Here is an 18,904-nt window from a genome sequence, read left to right as displayed (position 1 = left end):
ATATAAAACTGTGTGCACAACTACACGTTGGCTTACGCGTGCAAAAATTCCATAACCCGGCTGCACAAACAATAACATAACCAACTGTTACTTGCTATTTCAACCAAACCAGAAATTATTATAAACTTTTGAACGCGAACTTTCTTAGCCCGTTCGAGGTATGTTGTGTAGTAGACGGTGCGAAGGTAGATTCCATGACACCAAAACCAATGTGATGATGAAAATATGTTTGAATTTATATATCATATGCATATGATATAAATATGCTGCTGCCTTTTACATGTGTTTTATTTATTTTTTCGCGTTTACAACAAGGCTTTATTAATAAAACAATAATAGCCCATAAATCAAGCGGAAGCATAAAATATGAAATAGAAATAAATTCAACCTTGTGTTCTAGCTTAATGTATGCAAATCTTAACGCTTTTCCTATATCGGTGTCGTGTAGCGATTAATTGTTTTAATGGTTCTATAAATAACACATAACCGTTTGTTTTCAATGACTTGTATGATCTAACGATGTTTGTTCACATAGTATTCAGGAAGAATAATAACTTTTTGATTAGTATTATGGATAAGAGTCATTTGGTTAATAAATTTTTAAAATTATTGAATTATTCATGTTCATATTCAATATGAGAAATGAATGTAAATACATATATTGATGTCTTCCTAATCTGCTCAACGAATAAATCCAAGAGCAATTTGTAAGGCGTACCTACTCCAATTTGTTTACGATTGAGATATGAAACCTCAATTAATCATAGCGGTTACCTACATTAAAATATACGAGCCCTGCAACAAACTTGCTCCGACTTGCATACTATGAGTTATATTCGATACAAAAATAACTGATAACACTATCAACGCAGATATGTTAACCGGCCGTTTGCCATACATCGATAACCCTGCAAAGTTTATGTCAACTCCGCCATATCAAGCGATACTGCAGAGTTGCTAATAAACACAGCGGTGAATTTCTATCTATGCAATAAGTAGGTGCATAAACACTCCGAATTATTTTTGATAACGCGTTTATGTAAGTAATTTAACTTCTTATCTTCGTCGCCATGTATTGCTATTCTCTATAATAGATCGGTTATGGATTATTTCTTGTACAATCGCATCGTTACGTTCAGTTTAAGATTTTAATGCGGTTTCTTAAAGTTATCAGTAAAGCTTATAAGATCAAATAAAAGATGAAAGATATCAATGACCAATGACTATAATGAATGATTTCACGTATATAATGATTAATGTATATTAACAAAAATATAATAATGATTTTAATAACAAACGAACTCTTTATCAGATTATAGTCGCGCTTTCGTGTCCAGAATTCGCAAGTCAGATTAAAATGAACGTAAATTAAAATCTGTCCAAGCGTAGTCCGCAACGTAATTTTATTATTAACTAAAATACGTTTAAACTCGACATGCTCCCAAGAATTTCAATAATCTTGTTAGTGAATAGTTACGAATAAATTGCAGTTTAAATATAGTGAAAAAAAATAAACTTAATTATAGTGATATTGGTGACGGAATGTTTCTAGATGGAGCGATTTTGTAAGTACCTAATATATGTATGTAAACAAATAAGAAAATGTACATAATGAAAGAGGATTTACTAAAAATGTAGGCAATCATTTAACACGTCATATCAGTAATACGAAATTGTGATAAACATTATCCAATGTTGGAGTGTAACAATGCTGATAAGATAATAAAAGTAATGTGAGTGTAAATAAGACTTTGGATAATTAATTACGTTATATAACGGAATTGGTGCACTTTGTTTATGTTATGTTTGATAAACTTCAAGGTCGACGCCAAGTTATATATGTAAATTATGATTAGTGTCTTTCGATGTTTTTGGAACGATCGAGCAAAATAATATTCGATTATAAGTCAAAAGGAATCTATTCATAACTGCGCAGTAAATCTAGAATCGCAATAAAAAATAATCTTTAATTAATTATCTAAACCTCTAAAGCCACTTTGATCACTATTATAAAGGTATATAGGTACACATATACAGGTGCCTGCCATGTGTTCCTATTAAAATTTGGTCTAGTTCTTTCAATTAGATGGCATTTCAGTTTTTTGTTAAAATAATTAACGAAGAAAAGATTATTGAGACAATATTTGAAATTTTATAATAGAAAGAATAGAATATTGAAAGCATTGCGTGTATATCCATTTATTATTTTACTCAACAGAAGATTTTTAAAGTTTGTCGGTGCACTATATTATAATCTTAACTTGCAAAAACAAAGTGGAAGGCAGAATTGGCGTGGAACAATCTGTCATATTCCACAATTGTTTACGCGAGTGAGCATGTTATCCCAAAGGTATAAATATATTCATAGCATGCCTTTATAAATGGAACTTTTAATGGAATTTTATTAAAGTCATTGAATGCATTCTGTAAACATGTATGAGTGACGTGGGTATCGAAAAAGTTTGTATATTTTAGTAACATTTGAACAAATAGTTATTGAACGGCTGAAATGTGAGTAAATAAGAGTAATCTCATTTATTATGAATGTTGTGTTTCTAGAATTTTCTACTAAATACGTTCACACGCTAAATTATTTCTAGAGGCTTATTTTGTTCGTTGATCAAAATGGTGCCACGTAATAAAAATTTACCATATTAAGAATCGAATTATAGCTTTAATATAAAATTTGTAGAATCTTGTATTACCATTCCATAATAAATAAGCCTTTTGGGAATGTTAAATGTCATAACAAATGGAATGCAAAAACAGACATTTATTTAACCTAAAATTTTACGCCAAATGAAGAGGTATTTAATAGTAATTTAAGCATATCAATAAATTAACAAATTCAAGATATTTTCATTAATGCCTTTATTTTTATAAATGTGTTGGAAGCTTTGATTATATTACAAATTATTATTTTAAGTGACGCGATTTTTTATGAATACCATTTTGCACAAACGTACAAAAGTTAAACTTGATCAATTCTACAGAAATTATTATTAGTCTCATACAAATATTAATATGAAACAGATTCACAAGTTACACATTCATTAATACAAATTGTATGTTTTACAAACACACAACGAGTAACAACCAAGATTATACCCAACTAAATAGTTATTATTTGAGCGGGATAAATTATTTAAAGATAAATCAAATTAATTGGTTTATTTATACAAAAATAGAATCGGTAAGTACATAATACACAGTATTAGCAGAGGATAACGGCCCCGCCAAGGCGATCTTACAATGCGTTGCTTGCGCAATCTAACGTACGTGAAACATACGCTGACTTGACATTACGAAATAACTGCTATTACATCTTATACTAAACACTCCAAGAATAGAACATACACTTTTTGAAATTATGGTTTTTCAAAAGATCCCATTTTCATTTTGTTATATCAAAATTAATACGCGAAAATAAGTAAAGTGGGAAGTGCATGTTAAAATACATATAAATATGTCCAATGCTCATTTAAGCATATATTAGAATTTTATTTTATTAATTAAAAACGTATGAATTTATAAAATAGGATTTCGTCGAAGCCGCTAGATTTCATGGGAATAAGTGATTAATTTAACCATATACAAATGATTGTGCCCCAGTTATCTCGAACATATCCGGTCTTAATACGAGTAGTCATAACTTTTATTAGCTAATAAATATACGCTAACGTATTGAATTCATATGAATATTTTAATAAATACACTTCATTATGATCTCGTTTCAACTCGCAGTTCTAACTTGAAGTTTACAGATAAAGTATAATTGTTAAGATTGTTTCGAGATGATAACGTTAAAAGCTTTTAATAAAAGTCCCGGACTGAAATGATCATACTAACGGTGTATTCGCCTTGCTTTGCAATTCAAACTTTTACTTCTTGAATTTACTGTTTATGCTCACTAGTAAATAATGTTAGCTTAGCCAAGTAGGCATATGATAAATACACAGTACATTCTGTAATATTTTACCTAAATAGCTAAGCAATCTTAATTTGGCAATATTCTTAAAAATTTTGCAAAAAATTTAGAGACAGAACTGAATACCCTTTTGCATTTATAACGTCGCCATACTCGTATTTATAACCTTTAATATGGTAGCAAATCACATATTAGATCTCAATAGAATCATTTATCTGACCCGTCACATAAATTATTCTCACACAAGTATTAACCTATAAGTACACAAACCATCAATCAATTACTATATTCAGTTAATCCAAAGTACAGCATTTAGAATTCCACTCGATTCTGTATTTATAAACAATTTGCATCGACATTATAATGTAGTTAAGGTGTATTGAACAGTACAAGGCAAACTACGCCCTACGATTTCTATCGGTCATTGTACCATAATAAAACATTATGTAACCGAGTCGTATCGCTGGAAGCACTCCAATATGTGTAGATAAAAACTTCAATAGTTCGTTTAACTAGGAAATAGATAACAATTAGTCGCTTGGCATATGACTAAAGTTACATGTAGAGGTATCGGTCAATGTCAAACTTTTCAACTTGGATAATTATGTGAGGATGACTGAAGCATAGTGTGGATTATTGGACAAAAAATCACCGACGTCCCTGGGGAAAGTCGCTCCAAATTATAAAATGATGAATGATGAATGATACAAGAATTCACTATAAAACACAATATAGATTTATGTCATTCGGTTGAAAGTCCAAGGAGTAATCGAGTAAAAAATTCTGAAAATAAAGTCAAATTGAAGACTTGCTTCATTTTGGTGACGTCATGTGAAAAGATAATAAACAATTACGAAATGCTAAATTTTCCTTTAAATAACTCATTTGCTTCCATTGAACATACAGTGCTTCATAGCTTATAGGAGCTCGTCGCAGTTAAGCCGTGTATTAAGAGATACTGACATGCGATTTATTGTGCATGCTGGAAGCGACAAGCAACCAATAAAATTTATAATATCGTATCGTGGAGAAGCAAATAAGTGGGCTGAAAAAATTGCCTTAATAATTTTGTACTCTCTACTCTTGGAATGTTTGAAATGTAACTCAGCTATCTATATAGCTTTAAATTTTATATAACCTACATGTAATAAAACATATTTTATTTATTGTGTGTACAAACGCAATAAATACAATATGCTTTATAACATGTAGGTTATTGAGCTATCTCATCAACAATCGTCAATCATATCGATATCTCCAGACTATAATGCCATATTAATGCTAATCACTCATGCTAAATCATACATTGCATTGCATTGATACTGTTAAACTCAATTCGAGAACGTTAGTGATCGTTGAAAACGCTGAAATGTAAGCAGTCGTTTTTATCAGCTCCCTGGGGATGTAAACGGATTTAAAAAATAAATACTCGGCAAGCGAAGTAAACGTGTACGCTTTTTCTCTTGGCACGGACACCACGTACACTCAAATAAAAGGGCTATTTCCGAGGTTTAAAAAGGAATGGGCAATTTTCGTTTTCTTTGATTACAACGCAGAATTGTCGACCACTTTTATTTTTACAACATTTAAAATTGCATTGGCGTCACCAACGCTCACTGTGCAATAAATAAGAACATCAAAGCAAGCAGGCTTGATATATTGGCAAATCAAAACGTACAAAGCCAAATGCAATGGAGTTTAAATCTCGCAAAATCATGTGCCAAGTTAGAGTTAAATAATACTTAAGGTCTATGACCTGTAAGTAATTCATAGAATGGGCGAGTGAGCGAGGTGCAGCCCGATATGGCAGGTGTGTTATGTAAGCGAACTGCGCCGGCGCACGTACCGATACCAAATGCCACTGCTATTCCTAAGCTGGTTAGCGCTTGTGCCAAGGCCTCAGTTGAAAGTAGATGTCGTTCATTAGAGCATTACGAAATAACTTAAATTCATATAAAACAACGCACAATGAAGCACAAATTAGGCGCCATTTGTAAAAGGTGCTATCTGAGCTCGTAAGCGAGGCAGCCAGACAAATTCATAATGATATATCCCATTAGGTAGCTCATAACGATAGCTAAGTATGCGAGGTAAAGTATGAAAGCGTAGAATTTAAAACATAAATTAGATTCTAAATACGGTAGGTAGTGTACCGGGTGGTTGGGGACGTTGAATAACGAAGCGAGTAGGATGAGCGATCGAGCTCGTCCCGGCTGCGAGGGAGACAAATGATAGGGCGCGGAGTGCAGCATAGTGTTTACAACGATCGATTAGCGGACTGGCCCGCGCGTCATTGGCAATATCGACCACTGTTCAAAATAACCGCCCAATTATACCATCATCACTTATTAACACACGCGACAAAATAACTAAACTCAAATAGCGGCTTTCACAGTGTGCAGGCAAAGGCCTGTCGTATAGGCATTGGTGCATTGCATAGTAATGATATGCATTTCATCACTGCGTGTCAATATCCTCCACAAGGATTAAACTATTTATGCAAGTTTCTATATGCGATACACTGACCATCTGTGGGTGTGTATGTGTCATCGTTTGAAGCGTTAGTTGATACTTTTATCATATTCACAGTTTTAAATAAATATTCTAAATAGGTAAAATCTTTACATTATATTTTTAAAACTATCAATGTGTACACTACGTGTGAAATGATATTACGGTTTTATCGGTCCTTTATAACAATATTCGGTCCAGTTAAATGAAGCTGAGCATATAAATCATACCTTACTCTTCACAATAATTTTGCCTTACACGTATGAATATCAATTAAGTAAGCAGGATGAGTAGTAGCTATTGGCAATAGATTCCCTAGGCGCTCTGCCATTCACGTCACGTAACCGACCGGTGATCACTTATTTAACTTGGAACCGTGATTCTATAGAAATGCAGGATCATTTTTTATTTATGAAATTTTCTATCGCATAATGGAATAATTCCGAAACTGATCAGTATTCTGTATAAGCCCCTTGGCGTGTATTCGGCTTTCCTAGATTCGATTCGGCTTTATATCGCTTTTAGAGATTATCGCTTAATTGTATTTATAGTTTTATTGGCAATTTTGACAGGTATGATTTAATTGTTTTTTATATTTGTTGTGGCGGTATTATGTTTGAATTGTGAAATTATTGAATGGTTTAAATAGCAGTAAGCAATATTTTACGACCACCAAACTTGTGTATTTGTTCACTTTTATCAGACTTTTATCGACCGATCCGTTTAACTGGGTGGCATGTAAGACGTATGTCGACAATGAGTCGACTTGCAACCGGGAAATACCCACCCACCTACGAAATATCGACCTAAATAATGAAGCATTGTGTCTATAGTTCATGAAACGGTAAACATGTTGTTTAAATTTACGTCTCATTTAATTTTTTACTTGCACTATTTGAAAATTCAACAACGTTTAATTACCAGTACTAATTAGTGGACTGGTTACATTTGAGCATTTAATATAAGACGTATGTCTCAAGATTTCTCGGGAGGACGTATTTAGTTCCAATGAAATTGGCTGTGACCGAGCATAGACTTATGAAATTTATAGCAGTCCGTTGCCTTTTCGAACAATAGCGTCTGAGACACTGAACGTTTATTAAATTTTAATCCACTTTATGATACAATACCTAAACGACAGGAACAGAGAATAGATTTGTTTTGTTTATATTAAATTACTAATCATTTGTACAATTTTATATTGCAGGCACATAAGTTTCTAGATTTAAAACAAATTCTGTCCCATTATTTAGTAGAAAGTATTATTAATAGTAACTCTGCAGATAAAAAGCTACATTTCTAGTTCTAGACAGTCTTATCTTTCTCTTTATAAATAGAGGACTAGTTTTTGTGTTTTATCGCAAGAAAGTTACCTAAGTCATAGCTAGTACAGGAAATGCAGACAGTCACCGCCAACGGAAACATAGGTGATATGATAAAAAATACTACGTAGGAAGTTAGTTTCTTTAACACGGCTTACAAGTCTTGTTATCATTACACAATAATTAGTCTTTGCATTCAACAAATTTGCCGTAGCAACACTTTTTATTCAGGAACCTGTTTAACAAGATGATACAAGATTCCGTATAATCTTATTGCACTCCATTATACAGCCGAAGATTCTAAGCCAAGAACAAAGCTCGGCTAACTCGACAATGTGTTTAGTTTCAAGATTAGAGCAATCCCGTCCGACACCTAAACACGGATTTTAGATAACATTCAAACTCCGACCGCTGAATATAAATGAGATTTTAGCCATCTCCCAGCACGGCTCCTCTGTATAATTATTAGACTTACAACAATTGAGTTCTCAAATCTGATATAATTCTAAATTGAAATAAACGCGACGAAATTGTTGTAATAAATTATAGCCATGTTCTATCGCACGGATCGAAACGGTGAGGGTTGCGTTTCAAGAGCGAGTACGCACCCTCGCTTCCCAGCTGTTTGCGTCTATTACGATTTCAATGTCAAGTCCGATCAATAACGGCCGGGGATGTAAAATTTCGGCTGGATTCGGCGTGTTCCGGGAGCCACGGCGGAGCCGCGGGCATACTAACCTACCGTAATATGCGGGGTGCGTGCTCCGTAAACGATCAATAAACGCCAAGAAAGGACTCCGCTTTGCTTATAAATAGTCTTGAACTTCACCTCACGGTCCCCCGCAGAATTCTCGGGTGAAAGTCTGAAAATATCTCCCATTGCGTCACAATCGCGTGCGTGTGTTGTGGTGAACAATGTAGTTCACACCTCACGAGTCACGTGTATCTTATAAAATGAATAATCAATATTTGAGGTTCGTGGGCCCCGATGCGCTTTACAATGCCAGGCGTCTCATTATTTAAATCAAGTGCACAATACCCGTCGGGGAGAAAGTTTGAATATCTCAACGAAACGTGACATTTGCAGCTGATGTGAATTTTTTCACTTAATTTCAATATAGATATATCGTCGTTACAAAAGCTTTACATACATACTTGCATTTGTAATAATATAAAAAAGTTAAGTGTAAAACAAAAATCTCCGAAATGCTGTAATTGCCGTATCAATAGTATACGACTAACAGTTCGAAACCAACTCTCGATTCATAGACTGCTTTGTTAAACGAAAAAATTCCAACAGAAGCGAAGGAATTAAAATAACACAAAAGTTGGATGCTTAGCTTACTATACATTATGAGCGAGAGGGATGGAAATCGGTGATATTAGAGGATGAAAACGAGCGCTTCATTACTGGAATGTCGGCAATAACAATACGGCTAATGGCGTTCCAGCAATCTTCTCAATTCCCGTTCCACTAAAATATTCTTTTACAAATCCTCGACAACTGAAATCAAGTTATATACCTAACGATTCATAAATTATAAAAACGCCAACTTTTATTACAACTTTTATCACGATTTCTTCGTAATATAGTAATAAATATTCTGCAGCGTGAATATGAACGGATGTACCTAGATGCAAAATTATAAATTTGAATACTTTTTATATCACGTATCATGTTATTTTAAAATAAATATGAATGTCGAAGTTTGTATAAATAAACTAACTATGTGTCATCCTATAGTAATATATACTTAATATAATAAAACATTCCACTTATAATGACTCGCTATCATAACTCGTGCGACGTGTAGGTAGGTCACGTAGCCAGCGATAATTTCATTCTTAGGTAAATTGGTATTTAAGGGTATCGTTATTGTGCAACGTGACAACTTGTTCAATTATTTTGCCTTCAACAAACACGCATTTTATAACGACCTTGTGAAGGGATATGGTTATTATTACAACTAGACCAAATCGCCTGTGCTATGACAAGTCAGGAATAAACTATCTGCAAAAGAATTCTACATCATAAATGCGTAAATTTGGATTAATGTTCCATTAATGTGCATATACAATAATTATTATCATCTAGATTTAATGATTAGTACTGTTTAGTAAGTACTATCTAATTAACTTTGCAAATGAAACATTTAATATCCTTATTAAATCGAAAGAGATGACACGTTAAATCAAATACTGCTCCTTTACAGAGAATTGTTTAATTTCGATTAATTGTAGAAGTATATAAAACACATGGAAATGAAGATTAACATGCAATCATTCCATAAACATAATTGGTGTTAAAAGTAGACGTTATGTAAACAAAATGAGAACTAGGTATGTAAACTAACAATCATACAATAACATTAATTAAGTAATAATTAAGGCTACACTATTAAACGCAATGAAAACCATCAATAGTAAAATGAAATCACGCAACATCTACTGCTTATAATAATTTGTTAACGTAATGTATTCAGAACACACCTCATAATTACATGAATTGCTTGGTTATTAAAGCAATGCATAAATGGCTCTGTATAAGGAAACTTCTTGATAAATATGTCCATATGCACCAACAGAATGTTTTTTATGACGAACATAAAAATTGTGTGTCGCAACTGATAACGTTTTAAATACTAGTACTATAGAATATGTTTAAAATATACTATCCTACTACGCATACAATTTTATTGTAATTGTAAAATATTTCGAATTTAGGCCTTATATTTCAGGTTATTTATATTTTCAATATTACATCGAATGCAATATACTTACAAAATACAGTAAAATAGAATATTAACAACAATAAGCGTTATTTTAAATATAAATACATCTATTTGCTGGAATGTTTTTTAGAATACTGAGTAGTGGTTACCTCGAAATCTAAGATAGAAAGACCTGAGCTTCAATCAGAATAAAAGCTTGTATCTCTCCCATTAGCATCGTCGTCTCATGTGATCAAAGATTTTATTAGACCAAGCGTTCGTAGCGAGCTATGATTGGATTTGCGAACGCTGCGCTTGCGGCGTGCACTGTAAGTGGGACGCGAGCGAGCATCGACCTGCCGGCCGACTTCAGGGTTACAGAGTTGCTTGTCAATCCACGCATGCCAACAAACTCTTACGTAACTAAATTTACACCATTCATCAGCATAATAATGCACTTTTAGTTATCCAGCCCCTCAACCATTCATTACAAAATATCTTGGCAATATTTAACGCGCACTTTCCATCGTAATTGTTTATAGGGAATAGCGAAAAACGCGTTGCGTATCGCTAAACCGCTAACAATAATATTATCGTTATTGAGATAATAATAGTGTCTAGGGATCAACGACCGCTCTAGTTCTATTCTAGTAACAGCGACTACGACAAGTTACTATGTTGTTCGTAGAAAGGCGATTGTAGTAGAATGGAAAATGTGTAAAAAAACGCCTAGGTGATAGTGATCACGTACTTTAAACACTTAAACGTATGTCTGGCCTAATGACTCATTTCGTCTGAGAAAAACAAGCTGAAGGTCAGGCAGCTTGATTATTTTATTGCTCCGTTTTAATTTAATTTTTCTTCCAATGCAATAGCATTTGAAATCCAATGATACGAACATAGAATTATCCAGTACATTAAAACAATATGGGTCGTAAACTGATAAACAATAAAATGGATTCGTCTCGAATGTCGAAAATAAATTTTACAAACTGTTTATAAAGAATATCTACCTTTAGCAGAATCAAGCGTGGGGTAAGTGTAGGCAGACAGTGAATTGCACTCAATAAATATAACCACAGTACTATTATGGTAAGTAGACAATTGCCTCAGTCTACCACTGAATACTAAACAGTAATTTCTTTTTTGTTTTCTAGAGGAAGACTTGCTGCTTGAAGCCTTTGTTATTTAATTTGTTTAACTAGAAAATTTCATATGATAAAACATTATCAAAATTTTTCAAAGCTACATAGTAAGCAATTTTAAAGATAAAATTGCATACATCACCTACGTTAGCTACAAAAACCAGACTCGATCTCTTACCCAAGTAAGGCATTAATGTTCTCTGATTGGATACTTGCGTTATCGTGATAAAAAGTTGATCGGAGACACACGAAATGGTGGAACCAGTCGTTGGCAATGTTAAGATTACCATTTATAGATTGCTACTAAAAGCGGTGACGAAAACTGAATGTGCGCTAAGAATACGCAGGACGCAATGCTCGTAGCTGCAAATTGCAACATAGTTCATCGTATTAGTAGATTCCTACTGATTAAAGGACTACGGTGGTAGCAATTATTTATCACGTCTCAGTAATGGAGCAATTACGTGTAGCGGTCTTACGAAACGATCGATATTTGAACTAGTATGTGATTGCGCGTCGTGCTATCATCGCTAGGCAACTTTTTCTGGTACAAGAAAGTTGCAACACGAGACCTAACAGGCATTCAGCCCTATTGTATCTATTAGCCGGCTACTTTCTTATTTCTTGCCATTTACGGTTCGTTGAGAAAATCAAGATGAATTCGTAATGGGTATTTGTAGAGTTATAAAGAAAACGCATGACAGCATAATCTCTCTGACGTCGTATCGTTTCCACGTTTTATATTCAACTGTCCTATGTTAAGAGAATTCAACATTACTTTGAATCTATTCAATACTTCAATAGTAAGACCAAATATAAATCGTTACATATTATTTTAAAACAAGTATCTCCACTATGAACAATGAACGCATCGTTCTAAAAACAAAATCGATTCGCAATCATTCAATTGCGGTTCAAACTGAGGCCCGGCCAAAACGATAAAGGTATTATCTCATTGTGTGTTTGCCAGGCAAGACGATTTAAAAGAAAAACACTGCTAATCCACATGGGAAGCCTTGAGCGGGATATCGAGTGGCGCGCGCTCGTCGGATTCAGTTACATGGACGACCGCGCACTTGCCGCATCTTCGAGTGCTCATGAAATTGTTATTTTAGTATTTCACAAACAAACATCGATTGTATACATTACTTGTAACAAACCTTTGAAACTGGTCTGAAACATTCGATTCCTTTAATCTTACAGAGAAACTGAACTAATTAATCGAATACTTTATCTTACTAGTTAATAATGCGAGTGTTATTTAAGACGTATTTCACATGTCAGGTCGAAGTTGAAGCAGTTAAAATGACTACCTAAACTTAAGTCTGCGTCTTCTGAACGTCGCAAATAAATCCTTCGAGACACTTTATGAAGTCGTTGAGCTCGTTAGTCTGATGTTTGATCGTGACAAGATAGTATCTACTTATGTACATACGACCGATGTGAAAATCGCTCACACGAAGAATTCATAAGCTTAGTTAGGTAGTATCTGCTATGAGTAACCGGTCTGGATAATCAATACACTCGCAGACATCAAGGCTCCATAAATAGAAGAAGTGGACGCTTTTAATGATACTGCTCCGCGAAATCGTGCTTCAACTGTCGTTATTATCAATCACGCTACAACTTAGTATCTGTTTACTCCGATTACTGGGGTATCAGTGATCGTCAGACCGTAAAATGTGACAAAGAATGTGAGAACTACGCTGTTTACTTGTACCGTCATGTAGTAACACATTTCATTTGGGAAATGATAACTATTGCCATAAAATGGAATACGTATACCTGAAGTTTATACGACTTTTCGATTAATCCTGGTTTTAACTTTCGCTATAAAAATCCCACAGAAAGTATTAGTCTAATATATGGGAATGCTGAGTTATGAAGTTTTCCCTTGGTAGCAAACAAACGATGTAATGTCACGCGACGTGGAGCGAAACAAGTCTGGTAGATACAGTACTGGTCGCTTTTACGCGATAAAGGAAGGAGAATGCCTTAAATTTTCTCGCGTGCTTGTAATATTTGATGGGGGCGCGTAATAATGAATGGGTTTCTTAATAAACTTATTTTAAAAATTCTATGAAAAATAACGGACGTGAATTTATGCTCTAAATTCATTGGCTACATCGTGCGTCAGTTTATCATCTAATTCAGATTCGGTCATAGCCGTATACGAGATAATGAAACTAAATTGAAGCAATCACCATGGAAACATAGGAACCTGATATTGCTAAGTCGTGATCATTATTATTATCATTGGATTTGTCGATTCAATTTCGCAACTGGCTGAGCAGGTTTTTGAATGTTATGATTTGTTCAACCGGCTAGAATTCCGAAAAGCGCTCGGTGAAATGGTAGCTAGGATAATTATTCAATTCTGACACCAAAAATACGTAGTACTCTGCAGTGAGCGCTGGTCAGTAATAAATATCAAACAACGACGGGTAAAAATAGATGCAGGCGCGGCGGGCGGGCGAATGACCGTCAGTTGACATCCAACGAGCTCAAGGCCTGAGGAGATTAGATACCAACTGCCGACGGTGCATAACAAACACACAGCCGATGTACTTAGAATTGCAAAATAATTCAACGCCGCTCTAATGCTATAAAAACTCAACATAATCTATTAAATAACTGAGAATTGGCAAAGAATCTGGGCGTAGCTGTCGAGCCACGAGCATTGGTTTTTTAGTTCGATATATTTTCACATCGCAAAAGTTATAGCGGAATCCATTTCAAATTTTTGTAAGAAACGTTTTTGTTTTTCGTGTTACAAAGCAAATTCTCAACGGCGTGTAAAAAACTAAGTATAAACTAAACTATGTGTATTTTTATGTCCTTTCTTCCAGTTACCGGTATTTTAAAATAAACATTTGAATAGCCCGTGAAGTAGTCATAAAACATGCAGCGGGACGATTAAATTACAGTAGAGTTACGTTTATTTGGTAGAAACGGTAGGTAGTGCCCGTGCGGGCGCCTCCCGTGACGGCGTTTTATCGCGAAAAGTGTCAGACCAGTGTTTTTACAGCGCTCCCTAACAAAAGCAAACTTTCACCTCCGCAAACCTTTTCTGTAATAAAAATATTTTACTGTCGCAGGTCTTACGTGTTCATTCGAACTTTCTAGTCTAGATTAGATTGTGGGAATGCTTCCTCAAATAGAATGTTTGCGTGTAAATAACATTAATTAATACATAGGTGTATTTGATAAATAACACAGAATGCATCTTCAACATTCATGCATTATTGACATAAAGATTACAAATGTTAAAAACATTTAATGTAATGTAAATCAAAACATATTTGTCCTATAAGCACCTTCATTATTTATCAGACACTATTCAAAGAAATGAATGTCAAACTGTCAAAACATAACTTTGGATGTGACGTAAAATAAATCTTTGGCGAGTAAACAAAGATCGCATGCCGAAAAATTTACGAATTATATTTTAACGGATAAATTTTGTATGTTTAACAATACAAATATACATAATGTGTGTGTAAATAACGATGTAACATGAACATCATTTAAAATTGATAAAATATCTATCGCCATTAGACTTCTAACTCTGGTATCAAAAGTTAATATTACATTGACATCTCTTTAAACAATAATCGTGATGGCCGAATAAGGTTTTATCCCAATATGGAAACACGTAAGCGTCTCGGTATAATTATATTCATTTAACCTAAATGCACTCACCTTAATCTGATACGAGTTGACTTTATGCTTCGGCAAAAGGTTGAAAGTGGAAAAGTCCAGTCTTCTCGAAAATATTCCGTTTGCTCCAGCACCAGCTCTGAAAGTAAAGAATATAAAAATATGAATGTTTGAAAGCAATTTGAAAGTAATTATTATATGGCAAATAATTATTGAAAACGCTTGCTAAACCCTAAGACAGATCAAAATATATAATATGCTAAAGTTTTGCTTGCACCTTTAAAAAAATCGCAATGATATAAGTATGTGAAAATGTCTATCTCTTACCCACAATAAGCATTTTTTATCGTTTCCTTTGTAGAAATAATGACATAATTTCGAAGTAATATTAAGGCATTAATCTTTTTCTATGGTTCTTTAAATGCATTGAGCATTGAGTATACTCACATAATACATTTAATGTATCGAAATTTGTAGCACGGAATTAAAATGAATTATAATATTAAAATTAATATTCGAATAAATCATATTTGTATTGTTGTACAAAAAAGCTTTGATCGTTTCATATAAAGACAATTTGTAGTATCTATATTTAGCTAGTCAAGGTTAGTTCGCTTGTCTGAAATATTTAAAGTAAGTAATACTATAATAGTCTAGATATTTAGATTATTAATACACTTACTTAATATAAATTCAAATTAATATGAAGAATTCATTAAGAGAGGCAACCATGTTCATTAAATTTATAAGATATAATAATAAATTAAGAGCGAAGGTAAATAAATAGAATTAATCGAAGTTAGAATATACAAAGTTTATTAACTTTAGCGGTTGGATATACACATGTACATTGTACGTTGTACGGCATCTGTTAATAATTAAATGAGAAATAAAAACGAAGCGTTTTAACACATGTATTGTATTTTACGGCCCACCTATGAAATACCTTGTTATACTTAACGACGACACAATGCGAGATTGAGTACAATACAAAATATTAAAGAATAACAAAGAAAACAAGATCTTTATTTCTGAACATCCATTTTCTGGCGGAGCAATCAATTATAGTGACATTGTAATATTACTTCGTCCATTAAAGCATAAAATTGATGCTATCTGAACGAAAAATAAGTTTTGTTCTGGTTGAATTGAAATGGTAACAGAAATACAGTCATTTATAGCGAAACGCAAGACGCAGCGGTGGCGCCGCGCAAAAAGCGAAATAAAACGTCAAGGCTATGCTAAAAAACTTGTTTTTTCATTGCCAAGGCCAACCGAATTAGATACCGGGTCTCATATCTCGCGGGCGTGTCAACATAGCATTGTGTTTACATTCGGTAGATAAAAAACGCGTCCATTACATTATTTTCGTTAATCATTTTATGATCTTGAACGTGTTTTATTATACGTATGGAGGTTTAACTACTCTGATGATACATATTTAAACAAAATAGCTCATAAGATAAGTCTCCGTGTCCGATTTTGATATTTCATATAAAACTTGATTATTAAAATTATTATTGATATATAAACAGTGTTCCAGGTTTATTCTGCATTTCATTACTTATGCGAAGGTCAAAGTTGTTTCGTACACATGTTTTAGGCTCTGTCATAGAAATAACGGAAGTTAGCAAGACTTAATGTGGGTGACCTTGGATGAACAATGCCTTAGTTATTTTAATCAACAAAAACACAGACAAACGTTGGCCCAGTTACGTAAGTGTACAATTTTGACATTTAAAAAAGATAAACAGTCATAAAAAGCGAATTGTATGAAGGTCACTGGATGGTTACACGTGTATGCTTTGTTTATTTTGGGGTATGGTATTGCAGGTCTTATGTCGAGCTTGTGTCATTTTTTTTATGTGTATGATTTGTTGTCATGTCTAGAATATTAGACATGTCAACTAAATCGACATATAATGATTATAAAACCAAAATATAGCTATATCAATTTAAATAATCAGTTCAAATTGTCGCAAATTATGAGTAACTTAAGAAACATAATCAAATTTCCCATAATTTCCCATATATAAAAAAAACACGTCATGCTCTGCCGCAACCTAATAATAATATTCAAATGCAACATAATAAAGCAGTTTGTTTACGAGTCAAACTTTTTTGAATCGATACACGATCGGGAATGCAAAATGGCTGCCTTGGCCTTGAGTATTGAATAAAAATAACTATGTTTGTGTGCGCGGATGCTTTATCAAAGGTGTTTGTATGTGCGCGTACGCTTCGTCAAATTGTTATTATTAAATGCCATATAAAATAATAAGTTTATAAATTGCTGTTAATGTATCCTGTGGTTCAATTATTTACGTAGCTCATAAGCCGGAAATAATAGTCTGGCTTGTGAATGAAATAGGATTAACGATTTATTGTAAGACATGTTAATCACCAGTTTGTAAAAATTTTAGGTGTATTTCTCATTTTCACAGTTCTTCAATTCTTATTCATTAAGTTAAATTGTACATTTGAATAAATACATAAGGAACGTCTCTTAAATAAATGATAAAACTATGAATGAATATTAAAAATAATAATTAATACAAATAATTATACAAAATGACGTACTATTTCAGTTGCTTCTACATAAAAACATTCAACCACGAATTGACGTTAATATATTTATTTTTTGTAACCGAAACGCACTTAAATACAGAAGCCGTCTGTTTAGTACGGAGATAAGCTGAATGTTCATTGTGATTTGAAAGTAGACACCTAGTGGGAGCTTGGGAACCGGTCTTCACTTTCTCGTTCAGCCCACGGCCACGATCGAACATATCTGAGCTTCTCTATAGGGTAAGTAATAACGAAATAATAATTTTTATCGAAAATCTAAACTGCCTTCAAATTACCAAAAATAGATCAAATTTAGATGGGATCACAAGGGAGGCACCAGCTTTCAAATAAAAAAAAATCATAAAAATCTATTCACCCAATATAAAGTTATGAGGTAAAACACAAAAAATACAAGAATTTTAAGTCGCTTGAAAACACATGTAATGTATATAAATGAATGTATGAATTTATTATCTATTAAGAGGTCTTTTTAAAATGTACGCTGAACCAGTTTAGTCAAGAGAAATCGTAGTTCGAATATATATGTTATAAATATATCGAAGAACTAGCAAACTCGGCGAACTCCGTTTCGCCACCAGATGGCTTCGTTTTTCCCGCTTTTCTGTTGAAATTTTTCCGGAATTTTCTTTGCTATAAACCTCACGACGCCCAAGACCTTTCCAACGAATGCAAAACCGTGGAAATCGGTTCGTGCGTTCTGGAGTTATAGCGTCAGGAAAGAAAACCCGACTTATTTTTATATAGTAGATAAAGCCGTACACAAATTATTATGTTCATCGCAAATACCCTACGAGATACAAATCAGTCTTATCAAATTAAACAATTTAAATTCAATGGCCTGACAGTCCGTACAACTGTACTGAAGAGTTGGAGAACATAACTACTTCAATAAAGTTGACCTCCAAAGGGTTAATAGATTCAAAAGTCGTGCTGATCTTATAGTCTTGTTACTGATAGACACAATTAGAGAGCAGTATCGATAAGCCGTAGCCTTCATCTCAATGGAGCTAAGAAAAAATTGCGGGTAAATATAGCGAT

At 33.5% G+C, this 18,904-nt stretch overlaps 1 protein-coding gene across 1 annotated transcript in view; it reads right to left on the bottom strand.

Moving 5' to 3' along the window:
* The window catches only part of LOC119834546 (headcase protein), a 45,967-nt gene that overhangs the window by 12,829 nt on the left and 14,234 nt on the right, over positions 1-18,904 (bottom strand). The window contains exon 2 of the mRNA XM_038358937.1: positions 15,320-15,416. Coding sequence (XP_038214865.1) covers positions 15,320-15,416 — 97 coding nt within the window. The remainder of the gene's footprint in view (positions 1-15,319; positions 15,417-18,904) is intronic.

Source organism: Zerene cesonia, chromosome 19 (assembly GCF_012273895.1).
Source record: "Zerene cesonia ecotype Mississippi chromosome 19, Zerene_cesonia_1.1, whole genome shotgun sequence".
NCBI classification, from domain to species: Eukaryota; Metazoa; Arthropoda; class Insecta; order Lepidoptera; family Pieridae; genus Zerene; species Zerene cesonia.
This window is presented reverse-complemented; position numbering and strand designations above follow the sequence as displayed.